This window comes from Balaenoptera borealis (assembly GCF_965194805.1).
Source record: "Balaenoptera borealis genome assembly, chromosome: 14".
Taxonomy (NCBI): domain Eukaryota; kingdom Metazoa; phylum Chordata; class Mammalia; order Artiodactyla; family Balaenopteridae; genus Balaenoptera; species Balaenoptera borealis.
In genome coordinates, this window is record NC_138875.1 from 8,205,666 (window position 1) to 8,232,038 (window position 26,373).

A 26,373-nucleotide genomic window follows, 5' to 3' on the forward strand; every position below is an offset into this window, starting at 1 on the left:
TTCTCAGTGAACTAGATCAATCATAAACCCTCCCATTGTCAACAGAACTTTCAATAAACCACTCAAAGGAGAGAAGAAGCAGGAAAATACACTTTCATACGCAACAGTAGAGGGAATCCACAACAATTAACTAAAATAATTCTATATTCATTCATCATTGTGAGCAGAAAATCAAGGATCTCTGGACATAGGAAGGCCCCAAGGCTATGAAAAAATACGACCAAGATTAAGAAACAGAATGTCTGATAGAAAACAAACAACACAGAAAAAGGGTACAATTTAAGATATGAAAGAGAATGCTTTTTTAAAAAAATCTAATCACGATCTTCAGGAAAAAATGAATATATATTGCATTCATAAATTAAGGACAAAGCAATTTCAAAAATTTAAAGAACAATAATAGGATATTTTTTAAATGTGTCTAGTCGTCCTTCCTTCAGAAAAAATTTACTAGAAAAGTTAGAAGACAGAGTTGAATGTTGGAGTGTACCCGTTCTCTTGACGCATTTGCTCCTTTGGAAAGCGCACGTGCACCCATGGCACTGCATACCAGTCAAAAGGCTGACAACCTTCAAATGCCTCATTCCATCCTGAAAGTCTCCCCTCAACTTCTGACCCACACACTCAACTTCCTACTTATCACTTCTATAGACTTTCAAAGTCTAACACTCTGAAAAGATTAAGTACTTCTCCTTCAAATGTTTCTCTGCTAGTCTTTGCCATCTCAACAAATATCACCTCCATCCTTCCCTTTGATCAGGCCAAAAATATTGGACTTATGATTAACTTTTTTTTCTTTGATATGCCACATTCAGACTAAAAACAAATCAATTGAACTTAGCCTTCAAATTATTTAATAAATCCATCCACTTTCTACCTTCACCACTACTGCCCTGATCAACCACCAAAATCTCAGTTATTTTAATAACTGCCACACTCTCTGCTTCTCCTCATGGATCTGTATTCCCTTTCTCAAAACAGCCATCAAAAACAGCTTTTTAGGGACTTCCCTGGTGGCACAGTGGTTAAGCATCCGCCTGCCAATGCAAAGGACACGGGTTCGAGCCCTGGTCCGGGAAGATCCCACATGCCGTGGAGCAACTAAGCCTGCGTGCCACAACTACTGAGCCTGCGCTCTAGAGCCCACGAGCCACAACTACTGAAGCCCACGTGCCACAACTATTGAAGCCCGCGTGCCTAGAGCCCGTGTTCCACAATAATAGAAGCCACCGCAATGAGAAGCCCGTGTACCGCAACAAAGAGTAGCCCCCGCTCGCTGCAACTAGAGAAAGCCCGCGTGCAGCAACGAAGACCCAACGCAGCCAAATATAAATAAATAAATAAATTTATAAATTTAAAAAAAAAAAGCTTTTAAAAAAGTAAATCAAATCATGTAACTCCACTGCTCAGATCTTTCCAGAGGTTTCCCAATCCATTCAGAGTATAAGTCAAAGTCCTTATCAGCTGCTTGGTCCTATAACCCTCAGTCCTGGTCTCCTATTCTTATCTCTTATTCTAAGCCAGCCCCTCTAACCTCACAGTTCCTATACACTCCAGACAGGCAAGAGCAAAAAAGAAAATAAAAACAGTAAATGAAATATTGAACAGCTAAAGCAATTAAAACAATATAACAGAAAAAAAATGATTAACAAATTAATGAAACAACTATACTCCCTCCTATTAAAAAACTGAGTTATTTTGATCATTTAATAATTATTTTTTGAACTCAAAATCCCTTTAATTTTGCCACTTACCTCTTCAACTTTAGATTTAGATTAATGGAGTTGTAACTAAAAATCTATTTAGCAAATGAAAAGTTGAAAGCCACAGATGGGGAGATGGTAAGGATTATTAATTTAGCAGAATTATGAATGTTATCCACAAATGATATATCACATTAGTTAAATTGAAAATGACAGAAATAGAAGGTATCTGATGAAGTGAATGAGTCAGAATTAGAAAGCATTTTCCAAGTTTATGTCCCTTTATTTTAAATTCTGTTAAGTGTAGTCTCTTGCAATAGTTTTTTTTTTTGAAATTGCATTACAGTATAATTCCAAAATTCCTCATTAAAATTCCTCTTTTCATACTGCGGTATTTGTGAAAGATTAAACCAGGCAACTTATCATATCTCTGACTTCAGAAATATCTGCCATAATTTGCTTCTGGAAAATTAGCAACATTACACATAAATATTTACTCTAATACATTTAGATTTAGCATAGAGTGGAAAAATCTTTCAGGAGAAAATGTCTAGAAAATAAAAATATTGTGTAACATAAATAAAAATATTTTCTTATTTAATCATATAATATAGGAGAAGGAAAATGCATTCAACATTCAATTAATCACCAAGCAACATGATTTCTTTCACTTGTATATTTCTCAACTCTCCACATCTCTCCACATCCCCCACCAAGCCTAGGGCATCTGATTATTTCTTTCCGGATTACCATGTTAGACTCACAACAGTTTCATCATCACCCATGCCCCCCAAATCTCTTCTTCACACTGAAGTTTGAGTTATTTGTTTTATTGTAATCAGATTGACCCTGGTCAACACACTTTAACGGCTCTTCCCATTGCCTTCATGTTGATACATACATTTATAATTTGGCTTTTGGGATAAGTATTGACTATCAACTAGTTCAGAATATAAGAACAAATGTTTAACAGTTAGGCAGGTTCTGGTAGGGATACCATATTCTTATGAAAGGTGAGGAATGTAAGAAGGAAATGTGCCCCAACAGAAGGCTACCCAAATGCAGTGGACCCAGGGACAGCTAACAACGAGGTTCAGTTCATTCAAATAACTTGAATCAACTGTAAGTGTACAGAGAAGCCTCCAAAATGTCATCACTTATATCATAGCTCCAAAACTTAGCCAAAAATTCTTTTAAGTAAACTTTACCTAAATCCCTCCCTCAACCTTAAAGAATGGTAGTAAAGACAGTTAGGAATGTTTAACTATGATTAATGCAAATTTTACTGTATCCTTCAAGTCAAAATAAAAGCACTAAATAACTGATTTTTGTGGTCTTTAAACTCTTTTCCTCTCATGCTAATGTATCCTCTACCTTTTTAAAGTTTGTCTTAAAATATTATATTTACTTAGATTCAAAAAGTAAACTTTCTGGTGAATTTTAAATATTGACACTTTAAATAAAATGGTTGCATCACACTTCATGCAGTATCTAAAATCCATAGAAATGTGATATTCACTGTCATCTGTTCAAAAAAAATTATGTTGTTAATTTTATTTCTTAAATTTTTATTTCTATTCCACCTCCTACACATCATCTTACTGTAACATATGTTTATACTTGAAAATGTTTTTACTCTACAACGTGCAATAAAAATATGTATATAAAATATGTGTGTATTATATATATTACAACTGTCAGGTTCCAAATGTTAAAAAGTTTCTTTTGGATTGAATTACCTTAACGATTATTACGGGTACGTGGTTGCTTAAAAGTAAGATGGGATAGCACATATTGTGATAAATAATTACTAAATATAAACTAATCATCTACTGGAAATGCATCTCTTTATGAGACACATAGACACATTTTTTCAATTAGTTTGTGTATCCATGGATGAAATTACTTACTGATAGAATAAAATAATAATTATCATCAGTTTTATTTATTCTTTTTAAAATATGAGCACTGAGAAAGTTGATCACACATGTTGACAGAAATGGAAGATATTTTGTTATACCAGTCATTGTTTTTGTTATTTTTTAATATCCTACTAAATATACGGCAAAGCTACATTTTGATTTTATATCAAAATTTATTTTTTATTATCTATAAACTGACCAATCCATTAGGTCCTATTCCAGTATTCTTATGAAAAGGAAAAGTAGGAACCACCTGACATGCCAAAGGTTTTGTGACTCATTCGTTAGTTGGCTTATTAATACCAATATTTTAAAATATCTCTGTCTGGCACTCTTTAGTTTTTCTCAGTCTGGCAAAATATTCTAAAATAATACTGGGGATTAGAAAGATAAATATGCCTCTCATTTGAGAAGTGGGTGGAGGGTAATGTGGGCTAAGAGAACTCGCTTGCAAAGTACTTCCTTAGGCAGATCAATTTTTGAAGGCCCCATGTGGAAGCTGGAAATCTGGGGTTGAAAACCAAATTACTATCCCTGTAGGGAACTGTGAGAAGAAGGCAGTGGTCTGGTGGTGTTAATTATTTTAATGACTGCAATCTCTCCATGAAAACAGAGCAATGAGAATAACAAATTAAAAAACCTATGGATGCCTACAGCAAAATTAGGTGACAAGTTGTCCCTATGAACTCCAAGATACAAGTGGGTTAAGACAACCCACTCACAGCTTCAAGAACTGCAGGAGATCAGCACCTGCTTGAGAAAACTAAAGGGAATCATCATGATCTGAGAACAGGAGAACCCCAAACTGACAATATACAATACCTGGGAAGTGTGTCAGGTCAACGTGAAAACAGTAGATGAAACTAGGGGAGTTTCACAATTTCTAATTTGGGAGCTTATGCAAGAGGGCCATTGTAAAGTCTGAAGAACTGGAGCAGTCTCTACCCTATATACTCTTAAAAAAAGCAGACAAGACTTCTTTTAAAAATACCCCTCCCCTCAGAGGGTAATGCCGAGAACAGAATCCACATTGAGAGGAACAGTGGCAATAAAGGCAGAGAAGGGATCCGTGTAGAAGTCCGCTGGAGAACAGGGCCAGGAGGTTTTGGAGAGGACAAAGCCATAATTTGGGGCACATTGCACAAATATTAAGAGTAATGAGTTATAAAGCAGTGAAGCTAGCAAACATTTCTTTATTCACCCACTTTCCCTTCAATGTACCAAAAAAAACTAAATCCATTTAAGAATGAGCAACAAAAGAGGGTCATAGTTGAATCACATGTAGTGTTATATAAGGACAAAAGAATGAGGAATAGAATAATCTTAAATACAATGAGAATATGGTATAAATAGTGAGAACATTCTAGAAATACATGCCCACTAGAGAAAAAGAAGAATCAAATTTTTCGATGTGACAAAAACATCAATAAAATTATAAATAACATGAAAGAGCAATGTAACCAAGAATTTTAAATATTCAGAAATGTAATAATATTCAGGAAAGAATTAGAAATAAAAATCACTTCCGAATAAGCTAAAAGGAACACAAGAGCAAAAAAGTGCAACAGATGCTGCCATAAGAGACAAGGTAAAAAGAAATAAGATGCTAAATAACCAAAAGTAATGAACAAACTGTGATGAACAGAGGAGAATGATAAAGAAGATTCAACATATTTATAAATTTACCAGTTCTTTCCACTGAAATGGCCTGGAAATAATGACCATCTCAGCACATTACTACACACAGATTGTGGTCTTGAGCTATTCCTCACTGAGAATCCAGGGCTCTGAAGAAATGGCTTATTCCAGGCCTAAAACAAAGATATTTTGGTATATCTAGTATATTTTGTCATACCACAAAGTAAGGAAACTATAAAAGTTTGCTAGGATTGCATCAAATGTTCTCAGTAGCCAATATTAAGAAGTTTCTGCTCTCTAAATATGGGAATTTTTGAATATAAGTAGGGATAATAATTGCAGTATGTTAAAGCACACTCAATAAGTTTAAATTCATGAATTCATAATGATACTAAAAATACTAGTTTGATTAACACTGGGGAATGCTAGTGAATTAATTTATTATTTTGTAAATTGGTAGAGAAAGGGAAAATAATCTCTCATGTATCCTGACTATATCTAAATGCATAAAGTATTATGTGAGAAGTTCTCTTCATTTAAATATTCCAACTAATAGCTTAAGGAGAAATAAGAGAATATCACAATTTTGCAGCCCCGAATTAATTGATGGTTCTAGGCAATGAGCATAGGTCTGCTAGTACCTCAGGGACACCCAAATACCATGTGCTTCTTAAGGGAAGAATACCCCACCTAGGAGAACATCCTGAAAGAGAATTATGTCAAACCTATTGATCCAGCTACCATTTTATAAGAAATATAGAGAACAGAGAAACGTAACAAATCCTACCTTAGGATGCAATCTCTAAAATCCAAAATAAAACTTCACAGGACAAATGACTTGGCTTTTTAAATAAATTATAAGAAGGAAAAAAGGAAAAAGAAATATAAAGAAAAACCTACATATTAAAACACACTTAAAAAGATATATCCAATTAAAATGTCTGTGCTTCATGTGAATATTTATCTCTTGATAAATTAGTAAAATGAAGGGTGATTAACAGCTTAGAAACCATGTAAAAAATAAAATGTTACACAAAAAAGGGTAATGACCTTTGTTCTTTTAATTCAGTAAAAAATAAAATATCTTGAATAAAAATATGTGTTATTTTAAAACAGGTTATCATGACTTATCAAAACATTCACAAAACATATATAAACCCATATTCTGTATAAAAATTGACTGCTTTTGCAAAAAATAATATTTAAAGGGAAACAAGATTAAAAAAAAACATATTTCTAATACATAATCAAAACGATACTGACTGCTAAACAAGATGGAGTCAAAGAAGCTAAATTTGCCAACCTGAAACCACTAAAAAGCAAGAAAAATGGAAGAAACAATTGTTGTAAAGACATTGATTATCAGGCAATCCCTGAGAAAACAAAAAGCGCCCTAAAAATAGCCAGTTTATTACCTGGAAGGAGTTTCAGTTCACAGGGGAGGGAGGGGAAGCAAGGAAGAAGCTGTTGGTCCCCCCGAGTTTGGGTGGAGCTGGGAGTGATGGGATGAGGGGTAGCTGAGGCAAAGGTACCACAGCGGAGAGAACGGAGCAGAGGGGAACCCTGGAGGTCTGCAGAGTACTCACCAGGGTGGTGATCTGAACATACTTGTAAGAAAACTAACCCCCAAGAGAATTAAAAGAAACACCGCCTAGGACTCACATAAGGCCAGTAATAATTCCTATTCCCAGCTGCCAAAATGGAAGACCTCATAATTCACATTTCCATTACAAAAAGGACTCAGAATGGTTTTGCCTCCACACTCAGTAGGAAATATAGCCTTAGACTAAATGCTGCTCTGGTCTTATCTAACAAGGCTTAAAGGCTTCAAGACAAAAAAGATTAAATTATCTCCAAGTAATAAAACTACATCTCTGAACAAAGCTTAAAAATAATTTTAAAAAATGAAAATATTCAGTGCCACCCAACAAGATAAAATTGCTAATTACAGAAGTCCAGTCAAAAATTTCATGTCATGCAAACAAATAGGAATGCATGACCCATAATGAGGAGAAAAATTCATCAATTGAAACTGGCCCGAAAGAACAAAGATGATAGAATTAGAAGTGACCAAGAGGGCTTAATGTTCCCCTCAGTCTGACTAAAATTAGAGGGGTTTATTTGTGACTACAGGTTCTTGGCTTTCATTGTCTTAGAGTGTTTATTTTGAAAACAACAACAACAACTTGTAATAGTAAATTCTTTCTCTGCCCCTTTGAGGCATAAATCTGCGAGCCTCTTGCCAGCTTTATAACCCAGGGAGGTCCTTCTCTAGGACCTGGGAACTATCTCTTTGAAATGTAAACATTGAAGGAGATAGCACCTCTATTGCCTGGTCTCTATGGGAAGGCAGTTAGCAAACAGTGATAACTTAATCATAGCGAAGAACATTTGAAAACTCAGGAACAACCAAGGTGCTTGGTATATGTCACTGACCAAACTTCCCCTTCCAAGCCTTCCAGTACTCACCATTCGCTCACCCCAGTAGGACTACACTGGGAGTCAATTAGCAAACAGTGGGACAACTTCAAGAGTCTTAACGTACTTATAATTGGCGTCCCTGATGAAGGGATGAAGACAAATATTTAAAAAACATAATGACGAGAAATTTTCCAAATTTAATAAAAAAGTGTGAACACACAGATCCAAGAAATTCAACACACCCCCAAGAACAAAGATATATACAGAGATCACAGCAACACACATTAAAATCAAATTGCTCAAAGCCAGCAATGAAGAAAGTCTTCTTTTTTTCCATTTATAACTATCAAATGTGCCTTAAAATATTTTTTGTATATTTTTCCAGTTTACTGAGACATAATTGACATGTAACATTGTGTAAGTTGAAGGTGTACAGTGTGATGATGTGATACACCTACATATTGTGAAATGTTTACAATAATAAGGTTAGTTAACACATCCTTCACTTCACATAATTACCATTTTGTTGTTGTTGTTATGGTGAAAACATTAAAGCTCTACTCTCATAGTAACTTTTGAGTTACTATGTAGTAACTCAATACAATATTATTAACTACAGTTATCACACTGTCTTCCAAAGTGGCTGTATCATTTTGCATTCTCACCAGCAATGAATGAGAATTCCTGTTGCTCCACATCCTAGCCAGCATTTGGTGTCAAGTGTTCTGGATTTTGGACACTCTCATAGGTATGTAGTGGTATTTCACTGTTGTTTTAGTTTGCATTTTCCTGATGACATAGGATGTGTGAGCATCTTTTGATATGTTTATTCTCCATCTGCACATCTTTGGTGGAGTGTCTGTTCAAGTCTGGCCCATTCTTTAATCCAATTGTTTATCTTCTTATTGTTGAGCTTTAAGTGTTCTTTGTATACTTTGGATAATGGTCCTTCATCAGATGTGTCAAATGTTTTTCTTTGTTTTCCTACTTAGTCTTGGTCTCTTGATGACCTGTACTTCTGTCAAAATCAAAGTTTTCATTTAAGAAAAGTAATATAATTTTAAAATGTTTACCTCTTGCTTCAGACATGAATAAAACAGCTAAATGTTAATATATTTTCTTATGGGAAACAGAAACTTATGCCTCCCAATATTTTTTTCTACATGAGGTTGCCATAAAAAAAAATCAACATGTTTATGTTCTTGAGTTGTAACAGGAAGAATTGGTAGGAAGGCAGATTATAGAAACTCTATTCAAAAACCTATGTAAGTTGAAAGAAGCCAGTCATAAATTTCCATTTATATGAAATGCCCAGCATAGGTAAATCTACAGTATTAAATTAGATTAGTAATTAACTAAAGCTGTGGGGATTGGAGGGAAATAAGAAGTCACTGCTAATGGATCTAGGGTTTCTTTCTGGACTGATGAAATGTTCTAAAGTCGATTATGGTGACAGTTGTACAACTCTGTGAATATATTAAAAAAACACCAAATTATATGTTTTACAATCAATTGTATGGTAAGTGAATTATATCTCAATAAATCTATTAAAATATGTAAAAAGCAAAGATTATTTTAGTCAAAAGATTTATAGCAATTACACCTTCTGATTTAATTTTAAAATCACAAAGAGCTTCTGTTAGAAGCATACTTAATCAAACTATCTGAAACACAATACGAGTTTTCAAAACCTCTTAATTTGTCTCATTGGCACCCTTATTTTATGAAGAATCAAAAAGCCTCATCACCCACTTCTCTATGTATTTCATAATTAAACATTGAGAAGGTAATTCAAAATGAATTTGAACATTTCACACAAACTCTCTCTGTCAATATTAAAATGGCACCTGAACTTATGCATATGATGCTGTTGGTAATGTAATTAAGTTATTCTTGGAAACATTCCATTTTACATGATTTTTCACTAATTTGGTGACTTGAAATTTGTTAATACATTCTTACTCTCCCTTAACATATGGCGTTTTGAAATCATTGGAGACTGGAGCCTGACCTGGACAAATCTTTCCCACAACCAAATAGTTGATAAAATCACTTTTCTTCTTTGGGATTTTATGCTTTTTTGTGTAAACAATGCAATGTCTAGAATCAGCTAAAGCCATCTAAATAGTGAAAAAAAAGTCAGAACAATGGAAAATAGGCCAAAGAAATCATAAAATATATAAAGTATATATTTCACTTTATAATTGATGTTACTAACTAGGAGTACATTTAGTGCTTCCAATGCCAACTTTACAACTGGCAAAAGAGAGAAAAATCATTGAGTGGAGATAAATGAGGACTTGCAGAGAGCAGATATGTTCAAGTTATGACTTTTTCAGTAAGGTTGGTGTATTAAGGTTCTTTAGAGAAACAGACTAAGACATACACACACACACACACACACATATATATATATATACACACACACACACATATTCCCAAGATCTATAGTTGGCAAGCTGGAGACCAAGGAGTGCCAGTGGTGAAAGCTCCAGTCCAAGTTAAAAGACCTGAGAACCGGAAGGGCTCATGGTAGAGCTCCCACTTGAGTCAACAGGTTCCAGATCCAGGAAAAAGCTGATGTTTCAGTTCAAGTCCAAAACCAGGGCAAAACTGATGCCCCAGGTCAGAGACAGTCGGGCAGAATGAATTCCCTCTTACCTGCACGAGAGTTGGACTTTTTGTTTATTCAGGCCTTCAGTTGATTAGATGAGGCCCACTCACATTAGGAAGGGCAATGTGCTTTACTCAGTCTACTCATTCAAATGCTAATCTCATGCCAAAACACCCTCACAGACACACCCAGAATAATGTTTGACCAGATATCTGGGCACTTGGTGGTGGCCAAGTCAAGTCAATCTTTAACATAAAATGGTCACAACTGGTTTTGGAGATTTCCACAGTCCCCGCTCCCCTCCCCAGGTGATGTTTTAGAGCAGCAGATATCAATTTAAGGTGCACACCAGGTTAACGAACTTCTAAAAATACAGATATGTAATTGGTATGCCTAACCAATTAAATCAAAATCTTTCAAGAGACAGCTGGACAGATATATTTTTAAAAATTATTTTCAGTTGAATCTAATGGATTCTGCTAATTCAGTACAATTGCATTAAAAGATTATTTACCATTTTTCATAATATCCAGATTATCCATGTGAGAACTCTCATGAGATTTCATCAGCAACTCATTTTGTATATATCAGAAGACATTTAATGTGAATATAGAATTATATCTTCGACCGGCTTTGATCGTAACCTCAGAACTATATTACAAAGGAAAATTTCCTCAAGTGATACACATTCTAAAGTGCATTTCAAAGAATACTCTGTTCTTGTGTGTCACCTGTGCCTTTTCAGTTCTCCCATATGATACCTATAAAAATACTAGCTAAAGGAGCCTTCTGTCTTTATGATTTCTTAACTCTCTTTAAAGCTTCTGGTACTAATTAGGATGCACCACAGCCCTGAAGAGGAGACAGTGATGCCTTGAGTCTCCACCACATCCATAGCCCTTTCTCATCAGAGCAGCTACACTCAGTCCCTCCCACATAACTTGCCATACTTTGAGATGTGATCCTGGACACAATCCCGAGGATGCCTCATTCAAATGCTGCTGTCTAGAAGGTGGTCAGTGACCCATAAAATAATCTAAGACAGGAACTCATTTCACCAGGGGGTAATAATTAAATGAAAAGAGACTGAAAACCACATAAAGCCCTGCACATAGAAGTTCACAGCAGCCTTATCCATAACTGCTAAAACTTGAAAGCAACCAAGATGTCCCTCAGCAGGTAGCTGGATAAACTGTGGTACATCCATTCAATGGAATATTACTTAGCACTAAAAAGAAAGGAGCTATCAAGTTGTGAAAAGACATGGAGGAAAGCATATCACTAAGTGAAAGAAGTCAATCTTAAGAAGTTATGTACTGTATGATTCCAACTATATGACATTCTGAAAAGGCAAATCTATGGAGACAAGAAAATATCAGTGGTTGCCAGGTGTTGAAGGAGGTGGGGCAAAGAAGGATGAATATGTGGAACACAGAGGATTTGGGGGACAGTAAAAACACTACATATGGGGCTTCCCTGGTGGCGCAGTGGTTGAGAATCTGCCTGCCAATGCAGGGGACACGGGTTCGAGCCCGGGTCTGGGAAGATCCCACATGCCATGGAGCAACTAGGCCCGTGAGCCACAATTACTGAGCCTGCGCGTCTGGAGCCTGTGCTCCACAGCAAGAGAGGCCGCGATAGTGAGCGGCCCGCGCACCGCGATAAAGAGTGGCCGCCACTTGCCGCAACTAGAGAAAGCCCTCACACAGAAACGAAGACCCAACACAGCCATAAATAAATAAATAAATAATTTTAAAAAAAACCAACACTACGTATGATACCATAATGGCGGAAATATATCATTATACATTTGTCTAAACGCATAGAATGTACCCTAAGGTACATTCACACTGAACGAACTCTAAGGTAAATGGTGGACTTTGGGTGATTATGATGTGTCAGCGTAGATTCATCCTTGGTAAAAAATGTACCATTCTGTTGAGTGATGTTGACAACTGGAAAGGCTTGTATGTGTAGGGACAGGAGGTATATGGGAAATCTCCACTTTGGAGAGCAGTATAGAGGTTCCTCCAAAAATTAAAAATATAAGTACCATGTGATCCAGCAATCCCACTTCTGGGTATATAACCAAAATAATTGAAATCAGGATCTCTAAGAGATACCTGCATCCTCACATTTACTGCATCATTTTTCACAACAGCCAAGATATGGGAACAACCCAAATGTCCATTGACAGATGAATGAATACAGAAAATGAGGTATATACGTACAATGGAATATTATTCAGCCTTAAAAGTAAGGAAATCCTGCCACTTGCAACAACATGGATGAACCTAGAGGAAATTATGCTAAGTGAAATAAATCAGTAACAGAAAGACAAATATGGCATGATGCCACTTATATGAGGTATTTCTAAAATAGTCAAATTTACACAAGCAGAGAATAGAATGGTCGTTACCAGGGGCTGGGGGCAGGGGGAGGGCAAAATGGGGAGTTGTTTTTAAATGAATACAAAGTTTCTGTTGTGCGAGATGAATAAGTTTTAGAGATCTGTTGTACAACATAGTACTTTAGTTAACAATATGGTATTGTGTCCTTTAAAATATTGGGTCGGCCAAAAAGTTCCTTTGGTTTTTAAGTAAAAATAAAAGACATATTTTTCATTTTCACCAAGAACTTTATTGAACAACATATTCACCCTTTTCTTCCACTACCTTCTGCCATTTTTCAGGCAACTTCATAATTCCATCTTCCCAAAACTTTTTATCATTTTGAGCAAAGAACTGTTCTAGGTGCCTTTTACAGTCTTCCAGGGAATTGAAATGTTTTATATTAAGAGAATTTTGTAAAGACCGAAATAAATGGAAATCCAAAGGTGCAATGTGTGGTGAATACGGCGGATGAATCAGAACTTCCCAGTCAAGCTGTGACAGTTTTTGCCTGGTCATCAAAGAAACACACAGTCTTGCATTATTCTGATGGAAGATTACGCATTTTCTGTTGACTAATTCTGGATGCTTTTCATCGAGTGCTGCTTTCAGTTGGTCTAACTGCCAGCAGTACTTGTTGGAATTAATCATTTGATTTTCCAGAAGGAGCTCATAATAGAGAACTCCCTTCCAATTCCACCATATACACAACATCACCTTCTTTGGATGAAGACCGGCCTTTGGTGTGGTTGGTGGTGGTTCATTTCACTTGCCCCACGATCTCTTCCATTCCACATTGTTGTACAGTATCCACTTTTCATCGCCCATCACAATTTGTTTTAAAAACAGAACTTTTTCATTACATTTTGGTAGAGGATTGCATGCGGAAATACGGTCAAGAAGGTTTTTTTCACTTAACTTATGTAGAACCCAAACATCAAAGCAATTAAAATAACCATTTGCACCAATAGCTGGTGCACATGATTTTCAAAACTTGACTTGGATATTTTTAGTATGTTGGCTATCTCTGCGTGGTATAACGTTGACTGTTCTCAATTAATGTCTCGATTTGATCACCATCAACTTCAACTGGTCTACTGGACCGCGGAGCATCATCCAGTGAGAAATCTCCAGCATGAAACTTCACAAACCACTTTTGACACATTCGATCACAGCACCTTCTCCATACACTGCACAAATCGATTTTTGCATATCAGTTGTGTTTTTACCTTTCTTGAAATAATGAAGCATAATATGCCAAAAATATTGCTGTTTTCTTCCATCTTCAATATTAAAATGGCTACACAAACATTCACCAGTTTTGATTAGTTTTTTTTTAAAATGAACTCTGATACGACAGCTGTCTCAGTACAATCTAACAAAATTGTTTCGAATGAAGTTAAAGACAACTAAGCACTACTAGAGCCAGCTTATGGAAAAAAAAAAAAACAAACGAGTTTTTTAGCCAACCCAAAATATTAAGAGGATAGATCTCATGTGAAGTGTTCTTACCACAAACAAGCACACACACACATATACACATAAGAACACAAGAAAAATGCTGGAGTTGATGTGTAAGTTTAGTGCCTCGGTGTGATGGTAGTACCATAGATGTATGCATATGTCCAAACTCATCAAAATGCATACACTGTGCTCAATTTTTTGTATATCATTTATACCTCAGTAAAGCTAAACAAAATCATTAGAAACACTTGGAACACCCCATCACCAAAAAAAAAATGTCACCCTCTAAACCCCCCGCAATCATGCACTCCTAACTCCAGTGTCCTTGTCTTTAAACTATATATTTGAAAAAATAAAAAGGGACGTTTATAGAGTTACAAAATGATACATAATGTATGTGAAAAGAATGAACAATTTTAAATTTATTGTTCCAGATCTTTTATATCATAGAGAATTTTTAAATGGCATGCTATACATTCCTGTTTTATAGCTGATTCTTTCACTCAGGTGTATACAATCAACACCTTTGGTGTCAGTACACGGCAGGGCTAAGATGAGCAGGGTGCCTTGATCCAATCTCCTTTTCAACATGAAAACTGCTCCTGCAGGTAAAAATCCTCATGCTATTTACTAAAAGGAAGATCCTTATCTCCAGAATGGTCTTAACTGAATGTCCCTGCATAGGAATTTCTTATAGGAAAAGATAAAATCAGAATCTTTGGATTTATGAGGCATGCATGTATCGCTGGAAAGTGTCCTGTCAGCTGGAATAGAAAATAAAGATGTTTTGCAGACTGAATGTTCCTCTCTATGTGAGGCCATTGTCACTGTGTCACTCCCTTAGGGACCTTATCTTTTACTTCTTTTCAACTGACTTTTAACATCATTCTCAAACTATTAATTTGTATAGATTAATTAAATATCAGCTGACTCCTTTGTACTGTATTTTAAATTTTAAAATAGTGTTGGTTAACTTAAACAGATGCTAAAACATCTGATTTCAACCTATCTTTTCCTTTATCATCTTATGTTTCTACAAGTAAAGTAGATTCTGAAGAGCCTAATTTTCTTTCGTAATACTTACAATAGCCTTAGAGTTAAGGAAGTCATCTCGGTGTTCTGAGGGTTACCTTGGTGATGTCTCTGAATTATCCACTAGTAGTTCAATTAATTCTGACTTATGTAATTTAGTGCTTACATTATTCTTAATTACGTTTGTTTAAAAAGGTCTTGAAGGCACTTGTATGAGCAAAGTGGTGTCCCATAGGCTTCATTGTTCTTATACATTTATAGAATTCTAATATGGTATTTTATCAGCCTCACTCTTTGTCCTGATAAGCTAATTTGTACCTGGCAAAGAGCAAGCTAAACAGATTTTCATGATGGATAGGATATTAGGGGCAAAAGTTCACTCCGGCACCCTGGAAAATCTAAAATCTTCAGGGATGTAGAGCAGTAACCTCACCAGGTAATAAAAGACTTGACATGTACACACTGCTTTATTTAAAATCAAATGCCCTTCCATGAAAAAATATTAAAAAGAAATAACTAGCAAAACAACAACAAAAAAAAGACAAAACTAGGATCTCAACTACTCTCCTTACACTATAGCCATAGCCACCATTCAGGAATACAAGCATATAGAGCTAGATAAAAAAGCTTTGGTCATCACAAATCATAACCATGTTTGATCAGCGCTGCATAGAGGGAAATGAATAAAGCAGACGTGACATATATTATCATGAAATTCAGAGTTCAGTGGGAAAGGCAAACAGAAAGTAAACAAAAAAATAATTGCAGTCGATAAGGTCTTTTAAAAATCTTGTACATTTCTCTAAGGGAAAATAGTAAAGGAAGTTTTTTCGGGAATAAAACCATTCCTTTTTTAAAAAAAATTATAATATCATTCCTTTTTATAAAGTGACATGTAAACTGAAGTTAATGGCAAGATGTGAATGGTGGATGGGAGGTGAAAGGGTTGTTGTGTGACTGTTTCAATGAAAGAAAAAAAAAACAGCCTGAAACAGAAAATATAAACATAACCACAAACACACACACACACACACACACACATATGGCAATGAGTACTCGCCTGTGAATAAGTGAAACAAGGTACAGCACTCCTGGCCGGGTCCATACAAACCGTCCTCACGTGACCCCCACCCCCATTCTCTCCTGTGTCTAATCTCTGGTCTGATGCAGAGTGTCCAGCTACATGACCTCTGAGAGCTCAGGGCACAGCTGAGTCACTGACAGAAGGAGAAGGCTGGACCCCAAACACAGGTAGGGAATGTATATGCGTCAAAAATAGCTCACTGCTGGGTACTGTCTGCTGGAATTTGGGGCATTGCCTTTTAGAGCAGTTGGGGTGGAAAGAGGGGTATTATTATCGGGCACCCACTAAACTGTCAACATCAGGTGGCTTAGCCAGCTGGACCTGGATTGCGGGAAGTCACTGAAGTGTTTTTATGATCCCGTTTACGTTTCGAGAACTATCACCCTGCTTGCTGGGTGGACAAGTGAATAGGTCCACAGTGCTGGGCAAGGGACCTAGAGGAGAGGGCAGAGTAGGAGACAGGATGGCTCCGCCTGGGTGAGGGAAGGGTGGGAGCTACAGTGTGGAGTTAGAATTGACAAGATACATTAATGTTCTGGGTCATTTCCAGGGAGTGTTTCCTTTAAGCCACAAAAATAGCAATATGAGACAGCTTTGAAATTAGCTTTGAGCTAACAACTGTACTCATACTCTACCATATACCTATTTCAAGTAAGTATCTTCAAGGATCCTCTCTTATGTGGGCAGAGTAGCTCCCACATGACACAACCTTTTTTAAAGTGAAGGTATCAGTATAGAATTTTAGCTACAGATAACTCATAATTCTAACCTTCTATTTCCCTCAAATGAGAAAGGTGTTTTGAGGTGTTTCAGATAAGGCTTCAATGTCAGCTATGAGTACCATAAAGAGGCGCCATGAAGCCTGTGTCTCCCTAAGTACTTAATACAAATATTTATAAAATATTTATAAAATATTTGTAAAGGAACACTGTAAATTATAAACTACTAGAAATGTTGCTATTATCACAAAAAGTTAAAAGATTTCTAAATAAAATCCTTAAAAAGATACCAGGTGAAAACACAAAAGTTTCAAAGAAAGATTAAAAAGTTACAATTTCAGTTTTTTAGCTTGAGACCAATTTTAAAATGCTAGCAGTTTTCTCCACATATGGTAAAAAAAATCTTCCATTATGAAAAGAATCAGTCATTTATTGTTAAAGCAAGGTACCATACTTATTTGTATTCAGTGTTACTTATCTGAATATTTGATTCTCTAGATCATGAGATTTCATAAAAATTGTCATTACAGCACTCTTGTAATTCATAATCTAATTCCAAATCAATATTTACAGACGTGCAGAGGAAAAGCTGACTAAGTATTAAATTCAGCATGGGAACAGCATTTTGAATATAACCAACTCTGCTACTCATCGTCTTGGTTGCATTTTAAATACCTATTCGATTTTACAATTAAATTCTCATATTTACTCTTCTCTAAATGTCAGTAATTTAAGAAAGATTTCCCTCTAAAGCACACCAGACTTCCAAATACATTTTTAAAAATTCTGGTCTATTAAGCACATCTGTTTCCAGCTCTAAAAATTGCTAAATTTTCCAGCAGCCAGTTTTTAGCCAGGCATGTATTTGTTTGTAAGTTTCATGTATCTAAAAAAGAATTACACGGTATTCAAAAATTTTCGTAGATGAAGAGCTACAGTGAAAGAAAAGGTCATTTATCAGAATTGTTGAGAAGTGGAATAAGAAAGGAGAATTCATATGAAGGTCCAGAGGATGTATCATAATAACTTTTTCTGATTGTCAATCAACTTATGGGAATTTAAAATATTTTACACTTTAATTACTGTACAATGACCTTTCTAAATGTACCATAAGATTATTGTTCTCTTATAATCTATAATAAAACAATTAAACAAAGAATATATAAAAATTACATGTGACTAAGTATTTTTATTTATTGTCTAAAAATTTTTTTAAACATTCCATAATGTTTTATAAAAATAACTTAAATATATGTGTATGCCACATGACTTCCAAAGGCTCTATGAATATCATAAACCCCCTTTAGGAAGTGGAAAGAAATATTTTAAAAAAATAATCCCATATAAATAATTCAAACAATATTTTAAAAATCTCTGTTAAATTAACTTTCCATCATCTACAATAAAACTCTTTCTTTCATTCATTGTCACTTTTCTTCATTGTTCAAAGTTGTAGTTCATCTAACTGAAACATGCATTCAAAAGTTTAAATATTTAAACAAATTTTCCGTAACAATTTTGAAGTTTCCTTTGTTCCAAAAGCCCTATCATTTTATCTAGTAGAAGGGTCACATATGTATTAATATATACTTCTGTATGGGTGTCAAAATATAGACCTAATTTACACTGTAAAATGCTATGTTGATTTTATTTTTTCTCATCTATAAAGCTTTCTTAAGCAATGTAAAGTAGACATTTTCCAATCTGATACCCCAAAATATCATCTTTGAATAGAAAACATTAAACATTTTAAAATATACGTATCGTTTTGTAAACCAACTGAAAACCATGACTTTTTTCAAAAACAGCTGCTTCGGAAATGTTAAATTGATGTTATCAAGTCTGCACTGCCCATTAGTGGCAAGAGATTGTAAATGCATGATTTTAATTAAATTGAAGAGCAGTTCTATCTTAAATATTAGTTTTCTCAATCAAATTTAAAACTCGTTATATTATAAGACAAACACACCTATACTCTAAGCATAACACGGTTTTTGTGTTATGAGATATTATTCCTGTAGAACATTAATTTACTGTCAGTGCTCACACCCAGAGACCACGTTCAGTTAGGTACCTGTGAATATAAATGTGATGAATCCATCACAAATGCATGTGTGTGTACACGCATACACTACATACATGCCCACAGTTTAAGCTGGAAACAAAAACACTCTGACAATATAACATGAATCTATAAAGCAGAAATAAACTTTATCTAGCTTGTTAGCTTTGTTTAAATTACCCCTCATTGAGAAATGTTCCCAAACTAACCTTCTGTGGTTCTCACTGAAATTATCTTTTGTTAATAAATGATTTTTAGGCAGGAGATATTTGTTTAAGGGTACTAGGAAACTCTCTCCCTCTTTTCATTTACTGACTTTGTTTCTTGTATGTTTTCATTGTAGAGGTAATTTTTCAATTCTAGCTGTGGGATGGAGAGAACATAAGGTGAAAGGAGAGGGGAAGCAGCTCCCTTTGAGCAATACTCAACAGTTTCCTAAAGCTGAGGAACAGCTTCTTTTTTTTTGGCCTGTGCTGTGGGCCATGCAGGATCATAGTTCCCCGACCAGGGATCAAACCCATGTCCCTGCAGTGTAAGCGTGGAGTCTTAACCACTGGACTGCCAGGGAAGTTCCCCCCCGCCCCACCTTTTTTGGGAAAATATTCTTTTATTTTTATTTTATTTATTTATTTTTTTGGCTGTGCCACGCGGCATGCAGGATCTTAGTTCTTCAACCAGGGATCCAACCCGTGTCTCCTGCAATGGAAGCATAGAGTCTTAACCACTGGGCTGCCAGGGAAGTCCCTCCCTCTTTTCAAATCTCAGTGGTCCACAGGGTTGACATAGTCGACTAGTTCTGAACCTCTGCATGATGATTACTATGCTCTATGGACATCAGGATGCCTGCATGTGACCCATAAATAAGGCAAGTGCTGGCAGCTAAGGTTCTTGAATATTCCCTCATGGGATTTCAGCAAACTTGAGTCAATGACTCTACACTTTATCACTTGCTGGAAACAAAGCTGAAACAACATTTGTATGGAATTTCATAAACAAAGAGGAATACTGCTTCCCACTTTTTAAACAACTGATGGAGGAGTGCTTTAGATTAAGGCATGATTACATAACTGATTTCGATATGCAGCTTCTTTCGACAGCTGTCAACACATGTACAGTTTGTATGTGTGTATATATATATGTATGTATATAGCACACAGATGAACTAAATGCTAACTCATTGGAGAGCATTTAGCTTGTCATTATTTTTGCTCAGTATTTTTCTTTAATTTGCTTTGCTCATTATTCTATCCCACATACTTACCTAGCATAGTGCTTTAGTACACAAAATACACACAATGAATATTATTTAAATAATGAATATTAATAAATCATGGAAAGTGTTCATGACAGCATTTTACTGATGAAAATGCAAAGGAAATGTATAAAGGCTAATGTCTGATTCTGAGTAACTATAATGCCAATGTGAAAAGAACTTAAATATACTTAAGATAAATTAATATTTTCAGAATGCTTTATAAAAGAGTAAGATAAAGTTGTTTATTATAGATGTTATGATATGATGGCATCTTAGGCTGTCCGTCCCCTCACATGTGCCTGGAATGGATAGTTAATTGTGTCATGTGGTTGATCATTAAAAATATGTGTTATTTAGAACAAAGTTTCTTATGGCTTGAGTTTGACTGAGTCCACTATTAATATGTGAGTTCAAATATTCCTTTTATAGAGGGAATTCAATCTTTTAACCTCCTTTCCTCTTGTCTACTCAGTCTTCTGCCCACCAGGTTACACATTGGAACAGAGAAAACAGTCAGTTGCTTCCTTTCCATCATACGTCTCCCTACCTCTTTCAGACTTTTTGTCTTTGATTCTTTCAGTTCTTCATACTTCCATTTCCACACAGACAAAGCTGACTCCAGCCGTTCTATTTCTTTTTCCAAAGATAAGCGCATTCTAAATAGAGAATTAAAAGCAAAATAGACTTACAATTTTAAAATAATTTTAGGAATGCATTCAATTTTAGATTTTCTATTTTCCTAATTTTTTATATTTGTATATGATCATTGTCATGACAGAAAACTTTTTTCAGCTTATTAAAAATTAAAAATATTGAGTAAAAGTTGGTTTACAGTAGTTTAAACACATTTAACTTGGCTTTGCCAGCATTAAAATAATTGACTTTCTGCCTGCTGTCTCCTGCATTATTCATTCATTTCTTTCAATGCTTCTTATTCATATTGTTTCCTTACATGGGAGGATATATATATGTTTCTAATTTTAACATGGTTTTTATCCAACTTCATATCATGACTGTATATGAATGAAGAATTCTTTGATATGACAGAGAATACCAAGGAGTCCACATAACCATTTAAGAAATCAGTCATTTATTGGAGATATAAAAATACTTTTTAAATATCTGCAACTCTGTTTTAATAAAGCAGTTTCACTGGGATCTTTATTTAAATTATTTAAAATAATTGAAATTAATTTCTCTATTTGTAGAATAAGTGACAGAACTTGGATGAAAATATTTAATCCTTTAATATCTCATCATTGATTTTTTTTCCCATGCCCACACATCTATTAGAGTGAGTCCTGAAAATAATTGTTTATTTCTGGTGGTAATTAGCATATATCGACCTTTGCAAATGGTCAGTCCTTATCTGTGTGGTAGATTATTGTTAAAAATACTTATTCTCTTTCCTCTTCTTCCATGGACAGAGTTGCTTTCCCCATCCCTGGATTCTAGGCTTTGACAATGGGATATTATCCGATGTGACAGATTACAGAAATTTGAAAAGAATTTGTGTGGTTAGGCTTCTTTTATCCCTCAGCCATCACTGTGAAAAGAGTTTCCCCCGGGAACCGCTGTCCCCAAATAAACATGTGAAGCAGATCTGAGCTCAACCTTACCAAGGAGCCAAGCCCAGCTGGTCCAGTGGAGGTCAGCTGACCTTGCATCCACCCAGGCAAAATACTTTGTTGTCTCAAGCTACTGAATTATTATTATTATTTTATGCAGCAAAAGATAGCTGATACAGGAAATGATACTTAAAAGGAGATGCTGCAACAACAAAAATGAAAAATATGTAGACCTAATTTAGGGGTCAGATGGTGGACAGGGGCTGGAAAGAAAACATAAGAAGCTAGAAAAATAGTGATACATGTTATTTAGTGCTGAAACACAAGATGAAATTGTCACTTGCTGTGCCTTGGAAATAGAAAATGTGCCTGACATTACCAATGGGTTGCTATTGGGCATGATGTGGCCAAAGACTTAAAAAGTGTTTGTGTAACTGGGTTTACTCACTTATATTTTGGCCATTACTATGAGAAATACATACCTGTGCAGGCCCACTGCTCCCAGGGGAAGATAAGAGCCATGAATCACAGCTGAGTTTTCCCTGCAGAGCCCTGTCCAGATAACCAACCTCCAGTGGCTCACAGACTCCAACCAAATAAATTCTGATTGTTACCTGCCTCTAAGATTCTGTAGTTATTAGTTACAGTCTTACTGTATTTATAATTAGCTAATACACACACGGATCTATTTCAGTGATAATGCTGCTAGAAAGATCTTAGGACATATTCACAGAGCTAGAAGATGCATCCAGAATAAAAATTGAATGCCATTTCCATATTTATAAGAATTAGGAATCTTCTAGGTAGCAATAGTATGAAAATAATTCAAAATAGAATTAGGCCATAAATATATTAGTTTAATCCAATCAATGGATAAGCAGCCCATTAAAGAGTTACATAATAATATTTGCATGAATCAAGCCATAAAATTGAAAGAGGATAGTAAAAGAATTTGTTACAGCTTAACTTCACCTCAAAAGACTTAAGTTGCAAAAGACACCAGCACTATTTATAGGACTATAATTTGGAATCCCATATTAACACAGTACATATATTACAATGAACAAAGAAAAAGACTCAATAGGTTCTTCAGAACACTCCTATGGATGTCCACAGGTCCAGATTAACAACCGCAGCCAAAAATTCTGATAGATAAGTAAATTTAGCCAGCTGATGACACCCCAGTTGCTTACCATGATACGATTTTTGCTCTTAGTGACTGTGTTTGAGATTTTAAGAATAGGATTAAATATAGAAATTGGGAACAAATTGCCAAATAGTAACATTTTGTGTTAAATATAGAAAAAATACATAAAAGACATTGTATATTAAAATATGTTATGTATTTGGCATTCAGGTTTTAAAGTTTTGGATGATAAGGTATGTTTGAATATTTAAAAGAAATTGAGTATTGACTTTAACCTGTAAATTTAAGTTGAAAAATATAATAAAATTGTATTGTTTGTGACTTCATTGAAATACTTAAGAATCACCATATTTATAATTTTAATTTATTAGAATTACACGAGTAGAACATGACAATGTTTTCATCAGTGAAAGGAATATCTTAAATTAATAAAATAATTTTATTAAAGGATATTGATCAAATACATTTGTGTAATGAAGCAAACATTGAGAAAATTTTCTCAAAATTAATTTTGAGAATTATTTATAAACAGATTAATATAAAAATTATACTTGAAAATTTGAGAAAAGTCTACATTTTTGAATTTACAAATTCAAAATTATACATGTTGAGAAATCAGTGTCAGCTTTTAACATTACACTCTAATAAATCAAATGATAATGTTAGCAAAAAAGCTCATATTAACATAAAAATGATTTATAATTACTGTAGAATAAATGTTGATCCTCGAAATTGTCATCAGAATTACTGTGGCAACTATGCTCTCAGGGGTTTTATAAGAAGTTCAAACAGAACACTGCAAATTATATTAAACTTTTAGTTACATGTAAATATAGATATAGTCTAAAGATATAATTATATGTAGATTACATCTAGACTAAGTATTCAAGGCCAGTTCATGAAATGAAAATAATTTTGAAAAGCATATTAAAATGAATAGTTAACCATTTGTATTCTTTATTTAAGGCAGATTAGTCACATTTAAAATATAGCATTATTTCTCTCTTTAAGTATACATCTTAAATAAAATAACTGATATTTATTAGTTTAGTGGAAGAAAATTATGTATTTCATTCTGTAAAATGGTACAATTTAGAGAAGTGAGAGAACAGGCAATTCATAAAAATTTATTTAATAGCAATGTGATGCTTGGGTATATTTCAGCATAGCTTTATAAAAAAAAACAGTGACTATTTGTTTCAAGCATTAGGACATAAGGACTGTGCACACTTAAATTTATGCAGCAGAGGGCACTCTTTAAATCCTTAATTTTCTGGCCTAATCAATTTATTCTACATTTTAGAGAGATTTTCAAAATTGATTAATTGTACTTACATTTATAATTGAAATTTAAACTATCACCATATTGTTTGAACTACAAGAAGGCAAAAAAAAAAAAAAACTAATTTACTCTAAAGGATATTGCATATTTTATGCACAGATTCTTTAAAAAAAATTACTAAGACAAAGCTCAGAAAAAATATAGTATTTTAATATGATGATACAAACTTTTAAAAATCAGATTGTTAAAATGTATAATATTTGCAGGATCTAAAAAGTAGTATATGAACCAAAATGATTTTTATAAAAAGATATGATTATATTTCTATGCAATCTTTTGATACTTTGTTAATCATCCCATAATGATCCCATAATAAATGGGCATAAATTTTAAACATCTAGACAGGAAGATTAATCAAAATTTTTTCAGAGATAAAAATTCCTAAACATTACTATCTGGTAATAAATATTAATCATTTTTGAACTGTGTGAAATTTCACTGTAAAATATCTAGTCAGTATTTTCTTAGAGGTCTATTAGTGTCAAATTTTTTTGCCAGACAAAAATAATTAATTTGTAATAACATCTAGATATCCATTTTTTCATTAGTCTAAAATTTAGAGTTAGTATTAAATGATGAATAATAAAATTTTTTACAAGTATACTTTTAATAAGCAACCTATTTATCATTTCATGATTTCACTATTTATAACTACATATTTCAGCAGTAACATCTTTCAATATCTTTCGTTTTCATCACCTTTCAGCATTTTCAGCAAATAGCCAAAGCCATATATAGTTAATTTAATTAGAAAAGAGATGACTTTAAAGAATACTGTTAAGCTCAGAGACACCCAGGAGGACCAGAGACCAAGGCTTGGACAAGGCTATGCAGCCAGGAACAAGACCCATCTCATGTCACAGAACCAGCCCAATGAAGACCCCACTGCCTGTTGCCTGTACACTCTCCTGATATCAACTGTGTGTCCAACAAACAAATATACTCAGAATAGCTAATTTAAATAGGAAGAGACATTAATAGCACAAAGAATCTCTGGGAGAGCCAGTGAAGCAGATTGAGAACCTGCAGTCAGAAATACCAAAGATAAAGCCATAGAAATCTTCCCATCAGCACTTTCTTGGGGCCACCATTTAGGTACAGACATCACAGCATGACCTCAACATCCCCTCAACTCGAGTCATGGGATGATGTCACCAGAGACTTGAGGCTGCTGCTGCCTCTGAAAACAAGATGTAGCTACTGCCACTGCCTTCTCCCCTCACCAGGATGGATGCTGGTGCTCTCATCTTCTTGGAGGATTAATTTATGCTAAAACAACTAGGTGGCTACATTTGAACAGCTGTTCCTATGTCAACCGTCTGCACCCTAATTGCAAAGGAGACTGAGGTAGAGAATTACTAGTGCTTTTATAGTCTACACAGAGAGATAGACTCTCTCATTAGGTACAGGACTGCCCAAACACAAACATACTTTAGGGTAAAAAAGAAATTGCAAAAATACACAAAAATTAACTTGAAATGGATTCAAGACCTTAATTTAAGACCTGAAATGTAAAATACCTGGAAGAAAACATAAGGGGAAAGCTCCTGAATATTAGTATTGGCAAAGATTATTTTGATTCTACATCAAAAGCACAGGTACCAAAAAAGCAAAAATAAATAAGTGGGACTATACCAAACTAAAAAGCTTCTGCACAGCAAAAGAAACAATTAAAATGAAAAGGTAACCTATGGAATGGAGGAATTATTTGCACACCACACTGGGGTTAATATCCAAAATATATAAAAGGAAATCATACAACTCAATAGCAAAAAAAAAAAAAAAAAAAAAGATGAATGTACAGCGTCGTGACTATAGTGAACAACATGGTACTGTATACTTGAAATTTGCTAAGAGAGTAGATCATAAGTGTTCTTACCACACACAAAAATAATAACTATGTGAAGTGATGGGTGTATTAATTAGCTTGATTATGGTAATCATTTCCAAGTATGTATATGCATCAAAACATCATGTTGTATACCTTAAATATATATAAATTTTATTTGTCA

At 34.5% G+C, this 26,373-nt stretch overlaps 1 protein-coding gene across 1 annotated transcript in view; it reads right to left on the reverse strand.

Annotated features, from left to right (window-relative positions):
• The window catches only part of CCDC102B (coiled-coil domain containing 102B), a 229,421-nt gene that overhangs the window by 149,185 nt on the left and 53,863 nt on the right, over positions 1 to 26,373 (reverse strand). Inside the window, 1 exon segment of the mRNA XM_082355242.1 lies at positions 20,852 to 20,960. Coding sequence (XP_082211368.1) covers positions 20,852 to 20,960 — 109 coding nt within the window.